This window comes from Panthera tigris, chromosome D1 (genome assembly GCF_018350195.1).
Source record: "Panthera tigris isolate Pti1 chromosome D1, P.tigris_Pti1_mat1.1, whole genome shotgun sequence".
NCBI classification, from domain to species: domain Eukaryota; kingdom Metazoa; phylum Chordata; class Mammalia; order Carnivora; family Felidae; genus Panthera; species Panthera tigris.
Window position 1 is genome coordinate 66,571,225 of NC_056669.1, and position 25,653 is coordinate 66,596,877.

Sequence of the window (25,653 nt, forward strand, 5' to 3'; positions counted from 1 at the left end):
ACCGACTGCGCCACCCAGGCGCCCCTCAGGTCTTGATCTCACAGTTTGTGAGTTTGAGCCCCACATTGGACTCTGGGCTGCCAGCACAGAACCTGGAGCCTGCTTCACGTTCTGTGTCTTTCTCTCTCTGCTCACACTCTCTCTTTCTCTTTCTCTCTCTCTCAAAAATAAATAAACATTAAAAATTTTTTTAAATAAAAAGTAAATGGCCTAGATACTAAAGGAGGACATCCTAACTCACATCAGCACTGTCTGGAAATTTGGGCATTTCCTGGAGAACAAACAGAGAGGAGAGTGCTCTGAGCTGGTTTTAATATTATTAAAAATGCTCTTAGGTCAAACCTGACCTTACATATAGACTATTATGATAAACAACTAAGTCTTATTTACATTTAACTAGGAGATTGAATTGACAAATAATTGCTTTTCTTCCTGTTTGGAAACTTAAACCTGTGTGTGTGTGTGTGTGTGTGTGTGTGTGTGTGTGTGTGTGTGTGTGTGAGTGTGAGTAACTCTCTCATTCCTTGGTAAGAATTTATTTACTTGAGTGTTATTATTATTGTCCTTAGAAACCTGCTCTTCCCTAGTTTGATTTTGCTTTGGTAACCAGCTAAAAGTCTACAGAAGGGCAGTAACATGCAGGATTCTTTGCTCTGGAAATCAACATGATTCAATCTTGTTCAAGCCAGTGGGCATTTATGAATTCCCACTTTGTGCATACATGTGCTGGGCGTCAAGTCCTCTGCTTTACTCCAGCTTTCCACCCTTAGAAATCTGCTTGTTTTTATTGGACGCACATTAGCATGTTTATACTTGATAGTTGGCCTAGTTTTTATAAAAAGCAGTTAGTTTCACAAGGGCCAGATTGTAGGTGTGAATTGGGGTCATATCTTGCATTCTTCTAATTTCTCTTTGCTCAACGGAGAATAAAGAGAATTTGGCTAGGAAGAAGGAGACTTGTAGACCTGGCTCTACTTCACTTCTAGCTATCAGCGACATTTGGCTTCATTTTTTTAACTTTGTGAAGGAAGAATTTAGAGGAGCTTATCTTGGATCCTTGTGAGCCTTGCATTTTCTGACCACATGAGCTGGACCGGGTAAGTCTTTGCAGAGGTTGGTGTCTGCATCAATGAGGGAACAGTTCTCAAAGGTTTTTAGTGGTTCTCTTTTTTCTTTGTTATTGCAAGTGGATTTAGGAAAAATTCCCTGAAGTTGGGACAGGAATCCTAAGTTGTTTTTCTTATCTCCCCACTATTGTTTTTTGGCAAGTGCCTGATTTCAAGCTTACATACTGGAATAGTTTATATCACTCTCTTGTCATTTGCAAAAGGAGTCTGGTGGTGTAGGGAAAAGAATATGGGCTCTGCAGTCATTCTGACATGGGATTGAATCCTACCTTTAGCACATAAGTAGACGTGTGACCATAGAAAAGTGATTTAACTCCTCTAAAAATCAAATTTTCTAATAATAAAAAATGACAGTAATAATTCTTCTCAGAGAAAACATAGTGATTAAATAGGACATGTGAAAATGACTGCCACTTAGTAGGTACTCAGTGTTACTCCTTTCCTCTCTCCCTCCCTTCCTTCCTTTCCTTTCTTCCTTAACAATGAACGTTACCTATTTCATCAATATGTTTGCAGTTGGCATCTGGGCTATCTAGTGATTATATGTGGATGGGTGGGGTTTTTCTCCTTCCCCCTTCCTCCTGAGGAGGACACACACCTGTCTAAATTAATAGATGATAGTGTCTTAATATATAGTAGATGCCTTCAAGATGAGAGATCTAGTGTGGAAGATCTGATTATTTTTCAGCTAACACACAAAAGGAAGACCATTACTTAGGCTCTTTTTTGCTGTTTCTTCTTCACTACTTGAGAACTAGATGAGGCTAATAAAACTTAAGGACTGACAAACCAGAATTTCAAACTCATAGACCTCAGCACCTGGAAGATTGTAAATGAGTGAAATGGGCTGAGTGTGAAAGAAAAGGCAATAGTATTACAAGATCCATAGGACATGGCACCTTTATTTTGGCATGAAAATGCAATAGAGAGTGAACACTGTGGTGGCGTGAAGCAAGAAGAGACCTTTTTTTTTAAATGAATGAATGAATGAATGAATTTTAATATGAAATTTATTGTCAGATTGGTTTCTATACAACACCCAGTGCTCGTCCCAACAGGTACCCTCCTCAATGCCCATCACCTACTTTCCCCTCCCTCCCACCCCCATCAACCCTCAGTTTATTCTCATTTTTTAAGAGTCTCTTATGGTTTGGCTCCCTCCCTCTCTAACTTTTTTTTTTCCCTTCCCCTTCCCCATTCTCCCCTCTCCCTCTTCTGTTAAGCAGCGACCTTTTAAAGGGAACAGCCACTACTCAGTCTGAGATAGTTATTGTTGTGTAGGAATATGGGTTCTTGATTTCCAGATCTTCCCATTTTTCTTTTTAAAAAAGTTTTTTAAAACGTGTATTCATTTTTGAGAGAGAGAGAGAGACAGAGCGTGAGTTGGGGAGGAGCAGAGAGAGAGGGAGACACAAAATCTGAAGCAGGCTCCAGGCTCTGAGCTGTCAGCACAGAGCCTAACGCAGGGCTCAAACTCAGGGACCAGACCGCGAGATCATGACCTGAGCCGAAGTCAGACGTTTAACCAACTGAGCCACCCAGGTGCCCCCAGATCTTCCCTTTTCAAGGGAACCCAGAAATATAAATATGTGAAAACTCTTGATTTCTTTAAGGATTTTATTTTTAAGTAATCTCTACACCCAGCATGGGGCTCAAACTCACAACTCCTGGATCAAGAGTCACATACTCTACTGATTGAGCTAGCCAGGCACCCCTCAAGTTTTAATTCCTGGCAATTAACCCAAAATTTAAGATAATACTCTGGGCCAACTACCAAAGACTGTGCCAGCAGTTTATGGTCTCTGAGCTGAAAGGACCATGGTGCTAGCTAGCTGTGCAGTCACTGGTAAGGGAAAGAAGATACTAGTCCAAAAGGGAAGACCAGAGAGAGGGAGAGAGAAAGCTAGAAAAACAGGACAGGGGAACAATCCTGAATCTTCAGCTCTCTGTGAATTCTGAAATGGATTGTAATGTATCCTAAGTAAAGGACTGTTTTATAGGTGAGTACTTGACCAACTTAAAATAAGACCCCCTGAAGCAAGCATAACCCCACATGGTGATGTATGTACCGCTGGGTTTACAAATATTTGTTTTTCAACAACCAAAGTTGTCCCTCTTACTTTTGCAAAAAACAGATTACTTCAGTTTTCCATGAAAGTTATAACACATCTATGTAAATAAGGGAGCAACAAAATTTTCTAAATGCTTTTATTTATTTTTTTTTTTGACACAAATATTTCTGCACTTCTTGAGCCCTTCTTGCTGATAAAAGAACTGGCAATACATTTGTTAATGACACTTTCAAAATGTGCTTTGGTGTATAGAGGTAATAATGTACTTTTTAGGTATGTTAATAATAAATTAAGGTTATAGTGGCTGCCATATTAGAGAAAATAGTGAATGGATTAGTCTTAGCAAAAAATTAGTTTTGCAAGTAGATAAGCTAAGGATATCAAAACTGAAAAAATTAGCTTCATACATTTTATTGTTTGTAAGTTTTTGATAAATAATATTCTATTATAGAATATAATACCTTACCCAGCACCTGACATATAGTAGGAATTCAATAAATGTTTGTTAAATTCTACTGCCTTTTAATACAGTAATTTTCTTCAGTACTAATTTCCCAGATACAGCTCCGATAAAAATAAAAATTTGTAAGAGATTGGGGGGGTTCCTTTATAAAATTATGTACTTCTAGAAAAAATGGCAGCAGCAAGAGAGAGAGAGAGAAAAGAAAGTGTGTTCTAAAAAGTGATTCCAACTCAGATTATTCAGAGATGACTACTTTGACCCTGTTTGTACTTATAGTCCCTGCTGACAATATGGTGGCAACATCCTTGGCCTCATTCTTTTTCTCTACTTATTTTGGCTTTACAGAGATCAGGTCTCAAGTCATGGGAATGTCCATGACCTTCAGTTGCTGAACTTTTCCTTCCTTCTTTTGTTCTTGCCTGGCTCAGAAGGGCATGCCAGGTGATGCATGTTACTTTCTCAGAGCTGAAGAAAGGATCTGGCCTGTGGAATCAATAGAGAAAAGCTTGGTCTCAACAATCTCTTGGTTCTCAACGCACCTCTTGTCAGCCAGCTGAGAAGCCTCTTTATAAATGCGTTCTGATTAGCTGTTTTAGGTTCTTGTGGTTTGTAAATCTCCTTTCTCCCACAGAGATATTATTAGGACATAGCCAGGCTAGAAAGGCTGTGGGAAGCTTTGGAGGTAGGAGGATCCAGAAAGGATTGCAGTAAGAAGAAGGGAATTCCGTTTGGTGAACTCCATAATCCAAAAGTGGCCCTGAGTTGATTCCATTTAGGAACCAAGGGTGAACTTTCTTGTTTGGTTCTTTGGCCCTTTAAGTTTCCCCATCTAGGGCCAGGATATGAATCAGGAAAGAAATTAGCCTCAGGTGTGTCCTCTCATTTCTTTCTCTTCTAAACTTCAGCCTCCAGGCATCGCACTGTAGTTTTGGGCAGACTCTTGGGCTCTTCTGAATTTTTATCAGCTTTCTTTGATTCCCCATTAGGATTGCTATCATCAACTTTCTCTTCCTTTACTACTTTGGTTTCAATCATTTCCTTCTGCTGATTCTTGTTTGTAAAAGGGAAGGTCTTCACATACCTATAGGCATAAACATAAAATCAAAGTGAGACACTTCTATGTAACACATATGACAATAGATAACACTTTGTCTGTGTTGGCACGTATTAGCACAGTATGCAGGTACCTTTATGTCAGATGCTAACATGTGCATTCTCAAAGACATTGCATCCCTACCTTAGTGGATTCATTTAGATGAGACAGTAAATTTGCAGGCCACACTTAAGGCTGACCTCACAACCCTCCCACCAACAACAGAGAATTCCGAATCAAAGTAAAGCATATACTTCCCCCCTAGATTTCAGTCTTTTCTTTTTATCTCTTGATTTTCAAAGGGACACCCATTGACCTGTTTCTAAAGGCTGGGTGACATGCATGTGCTGAAATAGTAGGAAAGATTGGGTGTTAGGGAGGAGAGGTGAGAAGAGGGAGAAAATTTACGATGTGAGAAGTCTACTGTCTCTGTTTTGACTGAGGCAATGCTAACAACAACCCTGGAAAAAACACAAGATAGGAATGTTACAAACATTACAAGACTAACAATGTGCCAACAACCCCACCTTTTGATGTAGCAAACTGCGAGACCAGCTGCAGCAGCAAAGAAGAGGAGCGCAAGCACTAGCAGAGCCGTGGGGACACCTGGAGGAAACAGAGACATCGTCTGTGGGTCCTTTGCTTACACAGTGTTGTGTGCTGCTCTTCTAATGATTCTTTACACGCATGAAGACAACAGATAATGCAGGAGAAAAGCCTTCTCTGTGACCACAATGGGGCTAGTTAGAATGTTGGGCCCACATCTGCTTCTTTGCTTCTTTTCCTATAGAATCCCAGGCCTTGCTTCTCAAGCTCTATTCTATAAATTGCAATATCATGGAGTCCATTTCCTCTCTGTGGCTGTGGGATGATAGGTTTGGAGCTAGTTAGGTGTAAACCCTTCCTTTTAAATAGGAAGACAAACTTTCTAATCATAGGCATTTAAAGGTATATATATATATATATATATATATATATATATATATTAAACTCTGATATATTAATAGTGTCTTATTTTTAAAGTCTTTGAGTTTTAAAAGTGAAGCTATTTTATACTCATATACTATGATTTTTAGTTTAATCATTAAGGTTCTTTAGAGCCCTCAAGTTCTCTGACTTTATGAAAGTTGAGTTTGCATTAAGGTTTTACTTGTATGGCCAATCTGGAGACAGCCTAGTTTTTTATGTATTTTCTGTTATGCATAAACACACAAACACACACAAATATACTGCAAACACAGAAAGCTTTTACCTCCAAACCCAACAACTTCATTCTTGAATGCTGCTTTATTTTCAATGTAAGATTCTGTTTCTGTAGATATGGTGCTAGTTTCCACAAAAGCTTCTGTTACACAAATCAGCTTTCTTTTCCGTCGAGAAGTGGAAGCCAAAGCAGAAGTAGGAGCAAGAGTAGGTGTAGTAGGGTAAGGTGCAACAGTAGATGAAGCCGAGTATGCACTGTCACTGGTGATCATTTCTGTTGTGTATGTTGCCTCATGAGTGTTGAATATGGGATCTTTGGTGGTGATAATTTCTGGAGAGCATGAGTTAATCCGAGTATCTGTTGGGGGAGGGAAAAATAAAGTAACAAGTATTGTAACACCTCCTAATGTTCTTCCTGCCTCTAGTTTTACTCCTTTCCAGTCCCCTTATACTGCAGCCAGAATGGTCTTAGAAAAATGCAAATCTAATCATATCACTTCCTTAGAATCTTTCAGTGACTGCCTCTACTCAGTGGCCCATAAGGCCCTTTGTGATCTGTCTCCTGCTGACATGGCTAGCCTTATCTGACCAGTGTGTCTCTCCTTCCTCTTGCCTACTCAGATTTCTTCAGTTTCTTTGATGTGCTTTCTCTCATATCCAAGCCTTGACCATGATGCTTTCTTCACCTGTAAGACTCTTTGTCCCCTCTTTACTTAGCTATTACTTACTCTTCAAGTCTCAGATTGAACATCTCTTTATTAGGCAGACTTGATGACTAGATTGGGTTCCGAGGCATATGTTTTTGTACCTCCTTATACTTCCCTTGTCGAGGTTCTCATTGCACTGCTCTACACTAGACTGAGCTCCTTGGAAGCAGGACCCCTGTCTTATCATTCCCTGTGCCTAGCACATAATACATGCTCAATAAATATTTGATGAATAAAGAAAGGAAAGAAAAGTGACAGGATGGAAGGAGTAGCTGGGGAGACATATATACAGATGACACCACTTCAGGACAAAGATCTAAAACCAGCTTTCTCTGTGCTCTTCAAAATAAAAAAAAATTTTAAGGAGGGGAGCAGGGGCTGGATATAGATTTATCTGTTTCCTATCTGTTAGCTCTGGTGGAGAAGAAACTCAACATCTTTGAGCAGCTAACTCTGAGTCAATCATGACACTTTATTTAGCAATTTTATTAAACTCTCATTTTATAGGGGGAAACTGAAGTTCAGTGAAATTAAATAACTTGCCCAAAGTCACATAGCTAATAAATGGCAGAGCCATATGATATATTATAATAGGACATATTATAATATATAGTATAATATAATAGATATGAGTTTGCATCTATTTCAAATTCCTACTTATTTCTGGCAGTGGGTGCCATCAGCTGGAATGTTAGCTAGGAAGAAAAAGTTATTTTATTCATTTTTGAAAAATACCATAAATTACCAATCAAGGTCATTGATACTATTGATAAAACATTTTGACTACACACACATTCAGTCAGAATTTTATACTATTTATTATACTTATAAAATATCTCTATTGAAACACACATCATCCTTGACCTCTGCCTTGAACTTTTAGTTAGATTTCTCATTCTTGAGCACATGCTAAGTTTTTCTTCAAAAAATGAAAAATTTTCAATATCAGGGAAAAAACATATGAACACATTATATGTTGGGAACTGAAAATACAGATACAATTAGGTCTAGTTCCAGTTTCCAGGACAGAAGTATTTTGGTAAAGAGATTGACAGAGGAGATGGCATTTGAGCAAGGTATGGAGGATTAATGTGTTTGTTCAACAAATATTTATTGAGTTCCAACTCTGTGCAAAACACTGTTCTAGGTGTTAAGGTCATGATACAAAGAAAACAGAGTCCTTACTTTTAAGGGCCTTATATGCTAATGGAAGGATACGATTTTTTTTTAAAGCCAGAAATTTAAAAGTATGATAAATGTTAAGAAGAAAATTAAAGAGAATAAGGATTAAACTGGTAGCGGTGGGGGATGGGAGATAGATACTTAGAATTAAAAAAATTTTTCTTTAATTTTAATATAATTTATTGTCAAATTGGCTAACATACAGTGTGTACAGTGTGCTCTTGGTTTTGGGGGCAGATTCCCATGATTCATCACTTACATATAATACCCATTGCTCATCCCAACAAGTGCCCTCCTCAATGCCCGTCACCCATTTTTCCCTCTCCCCCTGTTCCCCCCCAATTAACCCTCAGTTTGTTCTCTGTATTTAAGAGTCTTTTATGGTTTGCCTCCCTCCTTCTCTGCTTTTAACTATTAAAAAAATCTTTTTTAATGTTTATTTTTGAGAGAGAGAGAGAGAGAGACAGAGCATGAGCTGGGGAGGAGGAGGGGCAGTGAGAGCAGGAGACACAGAATCCAAAGCAAGCTCTAGGCTCTGAGCTGTCAGCACAGATCCTGACATGGGGATTGAACTCACAAACCATGAGATGATGACCTGAGCCAAAGTCAGATTCTTAATCGACTGAGCCACCAGGCATCCCAAGAAGATACTTTGAATAGGATGATAGGAGAAAGTGAGGTGATACTTAAGCTGAGGCCTAAATGATAAAAAGTAGCCAGTCATTGAAAATCTAGGGCAAAATCATTCCAAGAAAAGAGAACAGGAAGTTCAAGAGCCCAAAGCTGAATGAACTCAGTATGTTTGATGAATAAAAGGCCAGTATGTTTGGAACACAGCAGAAGCTCATCTAGTATGCAGGAAGGAATAGAATATTCCAGTCAATAGGAATAGCATGATCCAAGAAACCAGAAGTTTGAAAATGTAGTTACAGAAAAATGATAAGGAGTGCAGGGTGGCTGGAGAGTAGAGTGTATATATGATTGGTAGCATGAAAGACTGCAAGCAGGAGATGAAACTGGGTAGAGTGACTAGAGCCAGAGTATTGAGATTCGTAATTGCCTTGTTAAAGCATTTGGAATGTATTTTGTAGGAAATGGAATTTTCAACTGGGTCCACAAACCTCCCAACTGATATACAGGAGTTCTCAGACATGCTCACTTCAATGCGTAAAAGGCTTCATAGTTTACATCATATTCTCTAATAGGAAGTCACCAAGGGCTACGGAGCAGAGGAGTAACATAATTATCAGTGGAGGTGTGTGGAGGATGAAATGCAATGGGGAGAGAGTACAATCCAGGAATAAGGAAGGAGATTATTGCAATTGCAAAGAAATAGGGGAATCCAGAAGTATCTGGAATCCTAAAAGTTATATTTTAGAGATCTCCTAGGGAAAAGTGATTTTTTGAACGCTGGCTATAGGTTAGAATCATCTGGGGAGCTTTTAAAAAATATTGATGCCCAGAACCCAACCGGTGCCTGGTATATTATTGATGTGTAGTCATCACCATGGAAGGTGCTACATGGGAGTAGTGGCTCAAGATTTAAATCCTGGCTCTTTCCCTTATTGACTAGGATCATAGCAAAATATACTCTAAACATCAGTTATTTCTCCTGGAAAATAGAAATGATACCCTTCTGTCATTTTACTGAGGGTTAATGAGATAATAAATGTGTAGGGCCTATCATAATGTATGAGCATGATAGACAGGATCTACCTAACAATTACTTTCCTTTGCCTCTCTGTTCATTAAATATAGCCAACAGGGCCACAGTGTGAGGGAGCAACAGCAGTCTGGTCCCATAATTCCTACTGGGTTGAGGGCATACCTCAAACTATGAATATGATTTCTTTAGAATGTGCCAAGTGTACTGATATTAAACACAGAGTGTAGTTGGAGTCCAAGAGGAAAGATAGGAGTAAAGGGTATGGGAAGGCTTCTTGAAGATGATGGCACTCGAGAATTGAATAAAGAGTAGCAGTTAACTAGATAGGAAGATGGGCATTGTGGTGGAGGGAACAGCATGAAACAGATGGTGCATGCAGAGCATTCAAAGCACCTTGATCTGGTCCCCCAAAGCTCACAAAGATAGCAATAAAAAAGACAATTAGGATAAAGTGTAGGGTCAGGTTTAAGTTACTCTGATAGACTTCACAAGATAACCATAAAAAGAAAGTTATAAAAACAAATGGCATATGTTTAGGATTAGCATTTGGATAAAGGTTAGATTATCTCTGATCCTCACAAAGATGGCAAACAAAAGCAGATGAACCTAATTTATTTCAAACTGATAGTATAACTACACAGAGTTGTGAATTTTTCAAGTCCCTTTTGCACATACTTCATTGACAGTACACCCTTAGAGGGCTATATTGTGGGGACTAAAAGAAATGCAAAGAAATCTCAAATTTCACTCAATGGGTTCATTATTCCTAATAATGTTGATTTTATAATTTTGAAACTATCATAGGATGAGAAAGTATAGTAATATTATTTATTGGGAACTGTGATTTTCTGTGTAAGAGAAAAATATAAGTGTAAAACAAAGTAAACTAAGAAAAAGCTTGACCTGTTATATTTGAGCTGGAAATATCAATACAAATTCATGATTTTTATTTTTTATTAAAATTTTTTAAAATTTATTCATTTTTGAGAGACAAAGAGAGACAGAGCATGAGTGGGGGAGGGGCAGAGAGAAAGGGAGACACAGAATCGGAAGCAGGCTCCAGGCTCTGGGCTGTCAGCACAGAGCCTGACTCAGGGCTCTAACTCATGAACCACCAGATCATGACCTGAGCTGAAGTCAGATACTTAACTGACTGAGCCACCCAGGTGCCCCCAAATTCATAATGTTTAGATATAAGTCTGTATTTTTAGTGGATAGCTCTGTGTGTGTGTGTGTGCGTATATATATATATATATATATATACATGTATATACATGTATATACATGTATATACATGTATATACATGTATATGTATATACATGTATATACATGTATATGTATACATATATATATATATATATATATAGAGAGAGAGAGAGAGAGAGCTATATATGTATAGAGCTATCCACTAAAAATACTGAAGAAGCAGTGAAAACTCCAGTAGTAATGAAAACTACTTGCATCCAGATCTTGGTTTCAAATTAACATTCTCCATTAAAAAGAACATGGCTTCTTGGAGAAATAAATGGCTGGTTCCATATCAGGGGCAGAGAAAGTACAACGTAAGTGTGGGACATGCTATTATGTCAGAAAGCAAGGAATTACTCAAATATTAATGGAATAAAGAACACAAAAGTCAACTAGAAGGGGCTCCTACTCACCAAATTTGGGACAATTTGAGCATCAAAAAGAATAAAAGAATAATAATTGTAAAATTGATTACAACATATTGAACACACAGAATAAGTAAAATATAATGTATTCATAGTAGTATGGGGGGGGGAAGAAATGTGTGTGGTGGGCGGGATTGGAGAAGAGAGAGATTCTTCTGCATCAAAGAATTCCAGCTAATAATGTAAAATTTAATAAATGTAAAAGGAAGATTTAGAAACATCACCATTTTGTAACCCCACATATAATAACTGATTCCAGTAAGAATAACCAATGGCTGCTTAAACTCTAGGTACTAGATAGTTGGGGTCAGAATATATGCATGGTGCCAAAATATCACATTATGGATTACTTACTCATTGCAAGGGGAAAAGCATATCTTTATGAGTTCCTTTAGAGAGGTCTGGCAGTCACCATATTATTCAAATGATCAAAGTTAGCATATTAATAGTGGGACATACTGACATTAAGTTGGGATGTGATTTAAAGTGCACAATATCATCTATGAAATATTATTCTCAAAATGTTGAACAAGAGTCTAATCAAGCCTTTAGATCTAACTTTAAGCATACAGGAAATATAGGGGTTGGAAGTATGAGTTAAATGAAACCATGAGGAAATACACAAATCCAAGTCCTCTTCCTCTGACTCCATTTTGTGAAGTCCAGAGGGCTGGGTATCATATCATCACACTGACAGCTAGGAGGAAGGCCAGGAAGTTGAAAGGCCAGGTCACTTGACAGGCATGGGCTGGCTATGAGATAAACAGGTTTGTGAACCACCAATTCCCCAACCAAAAGCGGTAGGCATAAGAGACAGAAGAGAGAAGGAGGATGGTGAAACAAACAAAAAAAGCTTTATTCCACTTTTGACTCTGCCACCAACAGAACAAGCCAAACCTTCATTCTGAGCTATCATTTTCATCCATGAAATGAGGGAAGAGGACAAAGCGTCTTTCAGGGCTCTTTCTAGGTCAAAGCCTCCTGATTCAGAGAACTGCTTGGATCCTATGTTGCCTTTGGGCAACATAATGTTGCTGGTGCATACTTATCTCTTGGATCTTAGAGAATGACTTTGGAATCTGCCCTTTTATATGACCACTCAGCTGTCTGACCTTTAGAAGGTCAGATTTATGAGTCTGTGTGAAGTGTAATAAATCAGCAGAGAATAAGTATTTAGTGAAAGAAAAACTTTCTGGGAAGTTCCTTAGGTAGAGCACTTGGGATAGGTGGATGTGGTCTCCAAGCAAAGTTAATAGGATAGGATAGGACTGTGTGACCATGAGCAAACCAATTCTATTTCCTAACTTCAACTCCTTCCTTCATAAAATGATCTTATTCTTAAAAATGTCAAGTGTAGTGAGGCCCCTGGGTGACTCAGTTAGTTAAGCATTTGACTCTTGATCCAGCTCAGGTCTTGATCTCAGGGTCATGAGTTCAAGCCCTGCACTGGGATCCATGCTGGGTGTGAAGCCTACTTAAAAAAAAGAAAAAATGTAGCATCTGAATTTCCTCTCCTTTAAAGGAATGTAGGGTAAGGTAAAGAGCATGCTTTCAGAGTTAGACCTATGTTAAAATCTTTGTTGTGAGAACTTAGACAAATATACTTATGTCCTTTGGGTTAAATTTTCTCCTCTGCTAAATGGGAGTGGCAAAGTATACCTTATAAAGAGATTGTCAAGGTTCAGTATGATAACTCGATACATTGCTTTGTCTATAGTGAATATTTCCTTACCTTCTTCTTATTTATCTTATAAGATGGAGGAATGTGGGTAATGGAACCTCCTGGGTTGCCCTCTTCCTATGTTGCCATTTAGTCATATTTTCCCTAACTTTTTCCTCTGAGGGGCACGTGACCAACTCTGGCCTGGTCCTACATAGAGGCAGTATTGGGAGTATTAAATGACCATCACCAAGATTCCTTCTGCTGCTACTCAGGGCTATTCAGACAGGTCATAGAGCTAGAGAAAACATGGAGAGGCTACAGATATGACTCACCAGATGAGTTGTAACAGTAGGCCAAGAACTTTTTGCTGAGTGAATTTCTCCAAACCAGGACACCCATCCCATTCTTCCCACACTTGGGGTTCGGGAGAATCCGAGGGATGACCAGAAACTTATCTGCAACCCATCCATAGCTATAACAGAATACACATTAGTTGAATGGATACATTTATCTCTACTGCTGAACAAGAACACAGAGCTGGAAGAGGTCCAGCAGTATTGTGAATACAGTTGTTTCTCACCTGCAAGTCTCAAAGCCAGACCTCCACGCTGCTTCAATCTGGTCTTTGCTGGCCAAAGTTAGTCCCATCAGCCTACAGGCCTCCTGGGCTTCTGTGAAATTCAGCTGCTGGGTTGTCTTTTTGTTCACAAGGGTGACCCCTACAATTCTGCATGGTGCTGAGATGGAAAGTTCTGCAAAGGAATCACAGAGGTCCTCAATTTGCCGCTGTTCTTGTTCCCAGCCTGTAAGCTATTCTTCCTAGCAAAGTATTATTGTCTTGTTAGAGCAGTGAGGTCCTTGTGGCTGGGATTGACGGTTAGCTATAACAGGCCAGACATTTCCCACAAGGAAATCCTGCTGGGTTAGGGTGGGTCTTTGCTCTTGTCCCAGCTGTACCTCTCATCAGATTTGAGCCTATCCTACACCACTACATTAAGGGGTTTTTTACATAGAGACTTGTTCTTTACATAGAGACTTTTGCCACCAGTTCCTTGGGTTGAGTCTAGGTGATACAGTTGCTGCAAACCTTTTTAGAGTCTATAAAATGAAAGGTCTGAGATTTTGAGAAAAATAGAATTCAGGGCTCTGGTTAATAGAATAGCTAACAATACACCAAACCAATATGGCTTGGGAACACCAGTATTTCTGAGATGGGCTGAAAAATGTTGCACTTGGTATAACACAATGTGAGCTTTCTCATTCCCAGGTGTTCTCTGACCATTGGGGGGCAGGCTTACTCAGAAGTTCCTAAAGAAATCAGGCAGTAAACCTGGCATGACAGAGAAACTAAATAAAGTTGAGTTTTAGAGTCTGGCCTATGTCACTTGCTAGCTCTGAGATCTTAGGCTATTTAATCTTTTTGAGCCTCAGTTTCCTTATTCATAAAATTGAGAGAGTAACAGTATCTATTGTGTAGGGTAGTGACAGTTGAATGAATTAGTTAAAATAAAAATGCTTAGCATAGTGCCTGTCACAAAGTAGGTGCTCAGTAAATCATAAGTAACATCATTATGTTATCTTCAAAGCTTTTTGGTTTTAGTTCTCTAATGACTGATCTCTCAAGGGAAGGTGAGGCAGTTGAATAGATATGTCGTGAATATATTTTACTCGAAAATTCATGAATCCAAAAGTTCTTTAGATCACTTTCTTGGATCTGGGATTTATAGACCTGTATAAAATTGCAAAATTGTATTGCATTCAGGTGCATTATTCCTATTGGGCTTTGTCCACAAAAATCCATAAGAGGGCATTACAATCTTCCAAGAGGTTGCTTGTACACAGATCTGTGTGTTGGATACCCAGTCAAATGCTTTGATCACTTTCTAAGTTGGTATTTAAAATAAGTTTCTTGCAAACATAGAAGGAGCATTTCTAAGTCCTCCATGTGGCCTTGCTATGCTCTGGAGCAAGAAGCTAGAAGATGTAATATGTATATGATACACAATATTTGTGGATGGCCTTATTTGCTTCCAGACATTGCCCTCACGATGAGAAACCAGAGAGTCAACACCCCAACCTGAGGGTTAATGACAAAACAGCCTCTTATGACTATATGTACTAATACTAATACCTATAGCAATACTGATATTAATACTAATACTAGGGATACCTGGATGGCACTGACAGTGTGGAGCCTGCTTGGGATTCTCTTTCTCTCCCTCTCTCTCTGCCCCTCCCCTGCTCTCTCTCTTTCAAAATAAATAAATAAACTTTAAAAAATACTAATACTAATTCTAACATCTATCATCTGTTTATGCTACTCTGTGCCAAACCCTGTCTCCTTTAATAGAAAGTTGAGGCTCAGGGAGATTAAGTAACTTTCCCAAACCCAAGGATATAAAGCATGGATATAGGACAGATTGGGTGCACAAACCCCACAAACTCTAAAACCCCACTATTTTGCTTCCCACTGTGTTGTGGAGGAGAAAATGAACACACACACACACTCTACAATTAGAGCTAAACTCTCCAAACACACCATTTGTCCTGGAATTTGGCTTAGCCCATGAGCTTGCTATTGCTCAAATCTCATGGCTGTTTCTTTAGGAATACCTACAGAGAAGGTTTATTAATTACACTATAAAGTGGTATTGCTACTCTTCCATCATAACTCATTTTTACCTTAAAAGTTATTATTTAGAGTAATGAAGGACCTATTCTGGACAATGGACCTAGCTTTGATTATTCACCTGTTATTAATAGGCTCTGGGACTCTGGCAAGTTATTGTTCTCATTTGTAAGATGAAAATGGTTGGTTCTATCTTCTTCACAAAATTTTTGTCAGAATTAAGTTAGATAACTTGTGCCTAGCAGGGACTGGGTCCATAAGAGATAGTCAACAAATATTAGTCATTTTTATGCTTTCCTAGTTTTTTTAAAGACAAAAGTAGGGAGTTGGAATCCAAGGGCTACTCCACTAACCTCTTCCTTAAGAATTTTTAGGAAACAGCAGGCATAGTAGAAATACTGTATGTTTGGATCAGATAGAGTTGAATTAAAACCCAAGCTTTTTTTTACCATCTATACGGCATTAGGAAGTCACTTGGCTTCATTTGAGCCTGCTGTTTCATCTGTAAAATGTCTACTTGAGAAGATTTTTTTAAGTTGATTTATTAATTTTGAGAGAGAAAGTGAGAGCACAAGAGTGGGGAGGGGCAGAGAGAGAGAGAGAGAGAGAGAGAGAGGGAGAGGGAGAGAGAGAGAGAATCCCAAGCAAGTTCCCTACTGTCCATGAAGATCTCTCAAAAAATGTAAGATCATGACCTGAGCCAAAATCAAAAGTCAGACGCTTAACCAACTGAGCCACCTAGGTGCCCCTTCTTGAGAAGATTAAATGAAATTTCATATATTACATACATAAAAGTTATATATAATATAAAATATGATATATATATAATTTAATTTCCTTAGGAAATTTTTGCCATCATTAAAGATAGTCCAGAGTGCAATGGAATTATTGTTAAAGAACAATTTCCAAAATATTTGAGTCATGGCAGCATTGTGGGGAAAAGTCTCCCAGGGGAATTTCAAAGAGGACCAAACTTATTTGAGAATAACAATTCTGGAATTTTGAAAAAAAAATATTACTCTAGGCTCTCATAATAAATATAACAATATATGAATCAACTCAGGATATCTGATTCCTACATACTTTATATCACAGAGCCTATTCCAGCATAGGAACACACAATTTTGTTTTTAAAGTGCTCAAATTTTCATTTGCCTGGAGCTATAATAAGTGATTTGTGGTTACAATTTTTTTGCCTACATTGCAGAGTGAGGTTACCACTTAGGCATCTCAAAAGCCTGGAAATCCCTTAAAGCCATTCCTTTTTGGTAGGGAGATAATGACTAATTATCAAACCTATATTTTCACATTTTTTCAGTTAATTTGCTATTTATTTCATATTAAAAACATATGCATTCAATTGTAATACAGCAAAATTGAAATTAAAATAATTATATTGACACTTCCAAAAATATAAAACAGGTCAATATTTAGTGAAAGTTGGCCATTTTTCCCAGCTTATAGTGCTTGCTTAAAATTCATTACAATCATGGTTTATTTCTTCAATGAAATACTTTTAAAAACAAATGATCTCTCCTCAATATTTTGTTTCAAAATATTCTCATTAAAAAGATTCGATAACCAAAAATAAAAGTGAAAATAACATAAAGGTAAATGTGAATCATTCTGGTGAAGTCAACAATATGGTAAAAACATTTCTGGCAGAGCAACACTATGAACTAGATCTGTGGATATTGAGGGTCACCCCTACTCCCAGCAATCCATAGTTAAGAATTTGGTAGGCTTAGGACAGTTTGCAAGATCTTGCTTTGCCTCAGGTTGGAAATCTGGTAAGAAACCTACCTTCTACACGGAGAGAGCCATGGACCAGGAGCTTTGTGGTCCAGATGGAGGCAAGAAGCAACATCAGGCTGAAGCACTTGGCCATTATGCAAATCCCTTATGAGCCAGAGAAGCACCCTGGGTGGTCACTGGTAGTAATAGAAGCAGGCAATCACCAGTCTAGATGGAGTCTTCTGGAAATATATTGGAGCCCCACTGCTTCATTTCATAACTGAGACATCCGGATTTCCCTGCTTTCAAGCTTCTGACTTGTCAAGGTCACTGGGGGAAATGAGTGACGTCCCTTAAATGCCCAGGCTGTACTTTGTGGATTGCTTTCTGGAAAATTTAGCTAATGCTGACTCAGAAAACACACAAATGAGGAAGACAGATAGCACAGCATAAACTGCTAGAGGTTTCCCCAATTCCCATATTCCCTGTCATCCCCTACCTCCCCAACCAGCTCAGTTCTGACATGGTTCATTGCTATTACCTGTGGAGCCCATTCATTTATATACTGTTAGGAATGTCTGTCTCTAAAGGAGATTGAGCATGGATTGTGCTTCTTTTCCTCCCACAGTCAGTGATTTTTTTTTTTCTCCAGCTGCTTATCTTTGTGAAGGCGGCGGTTGTGGGGCAGGGGATGATGCAGAAGCTCATGAAAGCAAATGCACACTTACATACTGAGAACAGGGTGTATATGCCTATCTTTTCTCATACGCCATGGCAAGTGATTCTTTCTTCAAAGAAACAAGACACACACAATTCATATTTAGAAAACACAACTGGGGGACAATTCACAAAATTTTAGTCATTTTTCACTTTACAAAAGGATTTTTGAGGTTATAATAGTAATTACCACAAGCATCCTTTATATAATAACTCTCTCTTTAATAACTTCTCTTTTATTCTGGTAGACCAAAATTCAATTTAGAGTTCCCCTTTCTTGCTTGATAAATGTGAGGTTTATATGTACTGTGTATAAGTAGACTGCACTCTCTGTTTTCCCAGATGGATATTCAATGGTTTGTCTTCCATGGGAATTATGGAATTCTGACTTGTGAATAATGCCTTGAGCAATGGTTTATGAGTTTTCTTCAAAATGAATGTCATTTACAGGAGTTTTTGGATAATGATTTATTTTCTTACAAATGGTATTGGTCATAAAATTAGATATCCATACAGAAAATACCAGCAATGAAAGGAGAATCTGTTCTGCACATAGGTGACTTGTAAGAGACCAGGGGATAGCCCTTAAATGTCTCTAATATTTAAATATCTGTACACCTCATTACTTGGGTGAGCACAAGTCCCAAGGTATAGTTAACTTGGAAACATATGTGACTCTATCACCACGGAACTAGGTAGACAAGGAGGAAGGAATCAGGTCTTTTTCATCATTATCCTTAAAACCTAGCACCATGCCCAAAGGAGAGGTAGCCTTCAAGCATTTTTCTAAAGTATTTCAAAAAGAAAGAAGGAAAGAAGACAGGAAGGGAAAAACAAACTGTAGAAGGCAAGGATTTGGATGGGAGAAATAACTTATGAGAAAAGAAAAGAATGACCTAAATTTTGGGAACAAACTTCTAGAAGGGGAGTTATTAGATAAAGGGAGTCTGCATGATGGTGCTGGTGCTTAAGAATGAGTTTCTGAAAGAGGAAACAATCTTAATTTTTTGGATATCTATATTGAGAGAAGTTAAGCCACTATTGGAATGTGATTGAGAATGATTGATGGGAACTTGTTGCCTCTCTCGCTAAATGTGAGTATGCTCAGTCTTCAGTTCTAGGCTTCTCACTCAAGGCAGGTTTCTGAAAAGTTAGTTGACAGGAGTGAAAAGCTAAACTGGAGAGCTATAAAGAAAATATTGCCAGTTAATTTCTCTTTATTGTTTTGAGGAACAGTGTTTAGGATATGGAAAAAGAACCAGCAGTACTGTCCTCTTCTAAAATAACAGCTCATGCTATAATCAAGGAGAATCAACAAAGAAAAACTTGTAGAATTAGAAGGGAAATTTGAAAAGCTAAATGAAAATGAAGAGAATAGCAATCAAATTGCAAAGGAGAGTAGGAAACAATATCCAGACCCATTTTCTTTTTTTTAATTTGTTTTTTAAATTCCAGTATAATGTACAATATTATATTAGTTTCAGGTGTACAATATACTGATTCAACACTTCCATACATTACTCAGTGCTCATAATGATAAGTGTACTCTTAATCTCCATCACTTGTTTCACCCACCTCCTCTTTATCCAGTCATCTATTGATGGACACAGGCTGCTTCCATAATTTGGCTATTGTAAATAATGCTGCAATAAACATAGGGATGCATATATCCTTTTGAATTAGTGTTTTTGTAGTCTTTGGGTAAATAGTCAGTAGTGCAATTATTGGATTTTAGGGTAGTTCTAAAATTTTTAATTTTTTGAAGAACCTCCATACTGTCTTCCATAGTGGCTGTACCACTTTGCGTTCCCCCTAACAGTATGTGAGGATTTGTTTTTCTCCCCATCTTCACCAACACTTGTTTCTTGTGTTTTTGAGTTTAGCCATTCTGACAGTTGTGTAGTGATATCTCATTGTAGTTTTGATTTGCATTTCCCTGATGATGAGTGATGTTTAGCATCTTTTCATGTGTTTATTGGCCATCTGCATGTCTTCTTTGGACAAATTTCTGTTCATGTCTTCTGTCTATTTTTAAATTGGATTATTTGGGTTTTTTTGGTGTTAAGTTGTATCAGTTCTTTTGGTGTTAAGTTGTATCAGTTCTTTATATATTTTGGATACTAATCCTTTATTAGATCTGTCATTTGTAAATACCTTCTTCCATTTGGTAGGTTGCCTTTTTAGTTTTGTTAATTGTTTCCTTTGGTGTGTAGAAGCTTTTCATTTTGATGTAGTCCTGATAGTTTATTTTTGCTTTTGCCTCAGCAGACATATCTAGAAAAATGTCTACTGCCAATGTCAAAGAAATTATTACCTGTGTTCTTTTCCAGGATTTTTGTCATTTCAGGTCTCATATTTAGGTCTTTAATCCATTTTGAGTTTATTTTTGCATATAGTGTAAGAAAGTGGTCCATTTTCATTCTTTAGCATGTAAGAGAGTGGTCCATTTTCATTCTTTAGCATGTAGCTGTCTACTTTCCCAACACCATTTATTGAAGACTGTCTTTTTCCCCTTTGCACATTCTTGCCTCCTTTGTCATAGATTAATTGACCATATAATTGTGGGTTTATTTCTGGATTCTCTGTTCTGTTCTACTGATCTAAGTGTCTCTTTTTGTGCCAGTACTATACTGTTTTGATTACTACAGCTTTGTAGGATATGGATTGTGATACTTCCAGTTTTGTTCTTCTTTTTCAAGATTGCTTTGGCTATTGGGAATCTTTTGGGGTTCTATACAAGTTTTAGGATTATTTGTTCTAGTTCTATGAGAAATGCTGTTGGTGTTTTGATAGGGGTTACATTAAATCTGTAGATTGCTTTAGGTAGTATGGACATTTTAACAATATTTGTTCTGTCAGTCCATGAACATGGAATGTCTTTCTATTTCTTTGTGTTATCCTCAATTTCCTTCATCAATATTTTTTGATTTTCAAACTACAAGTCTTTCACCTCCTTGGTTATTCTTATTCCTAGGTGTTTTATTTTTTTTGGTGCAATTGTAAATGGTACTGTTTTCTTAATTTCTCTTTCTGCTGCTTCATTATTAGTGTATGGAAATGCAACAAATTTCTATCTGTTGTATCCTGCAACTTTAGTTAATTCATTTATTAGTTCTGGTAGTTTTTTGGTGGAGTCTTTAGGGTTTTCTATAGATAGTATGTCATCTGCAAATAGTGAAAGGTTTACTTTTTCCTTCCTGATTTGGATGACTTTTATTTCTTGTTTTCTGATTGCTGTGGTTAGGATTTCCAGTACTGTGTTGAATAAAAGTGGTGAGAGAGGACATCCTCATCTTGTTCCTGATCTTGGGGGGAAAGCTTTCAGTTTTTCACCATTGAGTATGATGTTAGCTGTGGGTTTTCATTAATGGCCTTTATTATGTTGAGGTACATTCCCTCTAAACCTACTTTGTTGAGGGTTTTTATCAGGGATGGATGTTGTACTTTGTCAAATGCTTTTTTTTGCATCTACTGAAATCATTATATGGCTTGTATCCTTTCTTTTGTTGATGTGATGTATCACATTGATTCATTTGCAAATGTTGAGCCACCTTGCATCCTGGGAATAAATCCTACCTGATGGTGGTGAATGGTTTTGTTACTGTATTGTTGGATTTGGTTTGCTAATATTTTGTTGAGGATTTTTGCATTTATGTTCATCAGAGATATTGGCCTGCAGTTCTCTTTTTTGTGTGTGTGGTTTTGGTATCAGGGTAATGCTGGCCTCATGGAATGAATTTGGAAGGTTTTCTTCCTCTCCTATATTTTTGAGTAGTTGGAGAAGAATAGATATTAACTCCACTTAAAATGTTTGGTAGAATTTTCCCTTAAAGCCATCTAGTCTTGGACTTTTGTTTGTTGGGAGTTTTTTTATTACTAATTCAATTTCATTGCTGGTATTTGATATGTTCAAATTTTCTATGTCTTCCTGCCTCAGTTTTGGTAGGTTGTATGTTTCTAGGAATTTATCCATTTCTTCTAGTTTGTCCAATTAATTGGCATATAATTTTTCATAATATTCTCTTATAATCCTCTGTATTTCCAAGGTGCTGATTGTTATTTCTCTAATTTCTGCTTTTTTTTTTTTTTTTTTGAGTTCTCTTTCTCTTTTGATGACTCTGGCTACTGATTAATTTTGTTGATCTTTTCAGAGAACCACATCCTGGTTTCATTGATCTGTTCTATTTTGTTGTTGTTGTTGTTTTTGTTTTTTAGTCCCTATTTCATTTATTTCTTCTCTAATCTTTATTATTTCCTTCCTTATACTGGTTTTGGTTTTGTTTGTTCTTCTTTTTTCTAGCTCCTTAGGTGTAAGGTTAGGCCGTTTGAGATTTTTCTTGCTTCTTGAAGTAGGTCTGTATTGCTATAAACTTCCCTCTTAGAACCACACTTGCTGCATCCCAAAGATTTTAGACCATTTTCATTTGTCTCCATGTATTTTTTTATTTCCTCTTTGATTTTTTAGTTGACCATTATTTAATAGTATGTTATTTAACCTCCATGTATTTGTGTTCTTTCCAGATTTTTTCTTGTGGTTGATTTCTAGTTTGATATCATTGTGGTTGGAAAAGATGCATGGTATGACTTCAATCATTTTGAATTTGTTGAGACTCATTTTGTGGCCTAACATGTAGTCTATTCTGGAGAATGTTCTATGTACACCTGAAAATAATGTGTATTCTGCTCTTTTAGAATGGAATATTCTGAATATATCTGTTAGATCCATTTGGGCCAATGTGGCATTAAAACCAACCCATTTTCTTATTCCCTAGATATGGCACATAAGAGTGCAAGTTATATTTAATCTGATACATGCAAATAAAAGTTTAAATAGAGTAGAAATTTTGAAATATTGCATGAAAAATGGAAATACAGTACAACCCAGAGTACTAGACTGAGGGGTAATATCTAAATTTTGCTTTAAGTTCTTACACTGATTTTCTGTGTGAGTTTGAGCAAGTGACTTAAACTTCTCTGGGCCTCAGTTTTATCATCTGTCAAATAAGAGAGTTGAATTATCTGAACTTAAAAGTTACATAACAATATAATTCTATGGTACCTGATATTATATGGATTAGTTGTTTTCTAAAATATGTAGATAAGCAAATAAATTAGTCAGTGTAGTCTAACTGCTATAACTAACCCCAAATCTCTGTGCCTTAGAAATTAAAAGTTCATTTGTCTTATGTCATAATCCAATGGCTGACAGTGGTGGTGGTGGTAGTGGTGGAGACTGTGTTGAGGAGACTTTGTACACACAGTTATTCAGAGATGTTGTAGCTCTACCATTACCTACTTACTACCTTAGAGCCCTCCCCCAAGATCTTCTTGGTTGAGCCAGCAATAAAGAAAGAAAGTGTGGAGAATTGTGCTGGAAATTACTTTAGGGACCAGGCCTGGAAGTAGCTGTATCACTTCCCATTGGCCAGAACTCTGTCCCATCTTCCCATCTAAGTGCAAGGGAGTCTGGAAAATGTAATCTATCTGTGTGCCAAGGAAAAAATGGAAAAGTGATCTGGTGAACACATAGCAGTTACCCTTCTTATCTACCTAATATAGGGTTTGCTATGCCTCCCACACATAGAATATAATCACTGTTCTCAAGGGAACCAATGCAGAATTCCATCTAGCTCAAAGTCTTTGATTTCTGAATTATGCCCAGTCTTCCCTATCAGGTTCACCTGTGGCACTTGGGGTTTGGTGACCTATGAGCTAAAAAATGTTAGATTCTTCCCCCTAAATGTAATGATCAAGCAGGATCTGGATGACCTCAATAAAAAATATCCCATGTGTTTGTGAATTGGGAAAAAAACATTATAAAAAATCTGAGAGGATTGAACAGTAATAAAACTTTCCTACTATTTTACCAGACTGTAGGAAAAGAAAAAAAAATGATATATATTAAAGAAAGATCAACCCAGGATCTGCAGAGAGTAAAAAGGAGCCTGTACCAAGGGTGTAGATCCCACAAAAGAGACAAACCAAAAAAAAAAAAGACTTTTAACTATAGAGATTAAACAGATGGTTACCAGAGGGGACGTGGGGGGGATGGGTGAAACAGGTGAAGGGGACTATCTTGATGAACACCTGAGTAATATATGGAACTGAATAACCACTGTATTGTACACCTGAAACTAATATAAAGTATGTTAACTACATTGGAAGTAAAATTTGCAAAAAATAATATAGAAAAAAAGCTTACCTGAAACATTTTTTTTTAGTAAGTTTTACACCCAGTGTGGAGCCCAACATGGAACTTGAACTCACAACCCTGAGGTCAAGACCTGAGCTGAGATCCAGAGTTGGACACTTAACTGCATTAAACTATTCTATCTTTAAATTTTAAGGTCTTTCCAAAGATTTCAATATCTTCTGTAATATAAAAACCAGAATAATGTGAAGCTCTTTTTTTTTTTCTGGCCTTAAGCACCCCAAGGATTTCAATTCAATTTTCCAGAACTTTTGTTAGTGGAATGTAGTAACTATTAAATAGATAATACCAAAAAAAAATCTCATGTGTAAAGGAAAAGAATGGGAGATACATGACTTCACCCTGGAATACTAATGAAGAGTCAGTATAAAAGCCACTATATTAATTTTCTATTGTCATGTAAGAAATTACTATACACTTAGCAACTTAAAACAACACTTTTATACTATCTCAGAGTTCCACAGGTCAGAAGTTTGGGTGGGCTCAATTGGGTTCTCTGCGCTGGGTCTCACAAGATTAAAATCAAGGTGTAGGTTGTGGTGTGCTCTTACCTGGAGGCCTTGGAGAAGAATCCACTTTCATGCTCATTCAGGTTGGTGGCAGAATTCATTTCCTTGATGATGTAGAAATGAGGTCCCTATTTGCTTGCTTGCTGTCAACTGGGGTCCATTCTTTGCTCAAGAAGCTGCCTGCTTTTCTTCTCATCTGACTTATTCCATTTTCAAAGCAGCAATGACTCTTTGGGTTTTTCCCATACCTTTAATCTCTCTGACCTTCATTTCTACCATTAGCCAAAGAAAGCTCTCTGCTTTTAAGGGCTGATGTGATTACATTGAGCCCCCTGAGGTGATTTCCCTATTTTAAGGTCAACTTTACCATATTACATTACAGGAGTGATATTTCATATGCAAAGGTTTCAGGGATTAGGATGGGACATTTTGGGGAGGGGGAAGTTCTACAAATTCTTTCTACTACAATTACTTAACCTTTGATTAGATCTTGATTCTGCTTTCTGGGAGAAACTCCTACGTCCCATGTCCACTGACCTCTATAGCCCTTCATTGTATATAATCATCCTTGGCCACATTTGAGCTAGATCAAGCAGTATGCCCTCCTGTAGCGGGGGTGGGAGGTAGTAGTCTACCTTCTGTTGTTGTAAGCTGAAGATGGCAAAAGTTGTTTTCTAATTTGAACAATTGAACTTTTCCATCTTGGCTTGTGTTTCTTTGAAAGTACAATTCCCTCACAAACCTAGATTTCTGATCTTTTGCTTTCATTTGATTCCATGTGCTAATAATCATACCCCAAATCCTTTCTCAGTCATAATTCTCAAGATGTATTTCCTTATTTTCTCAGCTCCATCCCACTCTTTCTTTAATTTAATGGTTCCTACACTGAGTTCATTTGAAATTACAGGTGGAAGGGACACATCTTTAATCTGGCCTTTGCCATAGGCTGAGTTGATATGAGTTCAACTGAAAAATTTTATTGGTTCTTTCCCACTGGAAGCTA

The 25,653-nt window shown here is 37.5% G+C and overlaps 1 protein-coding gene and 1 long non-coding RNA gene across 4 annotated transcripts in view; one reads left to right on the forward strand and one right to left on the reverse strand.

Moving 5' to 3' along the window:
- Positions 1 to 25,653, forward strand: part of LOC122231427 — a 174,678-nt gene that overhangs the window by 16,269 nt on the left and 132,756 nt on the right. The gene's annotated exons all lie outside the window — the stretch shown is intronic.
- LYVE1 (lymphatic vessel endothelial hyaluronan receptor 1) lies at positions 3,687 to 17,553 on the reverse strand. The gene is made up of 6 exons (XM_007083214.3): positions 17,283 to 17,553; positions 13,431 to 13,602; positions 13,183 to 13,322; positions 6,008 to 6,316; positions 5,283 to 5,361; positions 3,687 to 4,743 (listed from the first exon to the last, which is right to left on the reverse strand). The coding sequence occupies exons 1-6, from the start codon at positions 17,365 to 17,367 to the stop codon at positions 4,557 to 4,559; spliced, it is 972 nt and encodes a 323-aa protein (XP_007083276.1). The 5' UTR covers positions 17,368 to 17,553; the 3' UTR covers positions 3,687 to 4,556.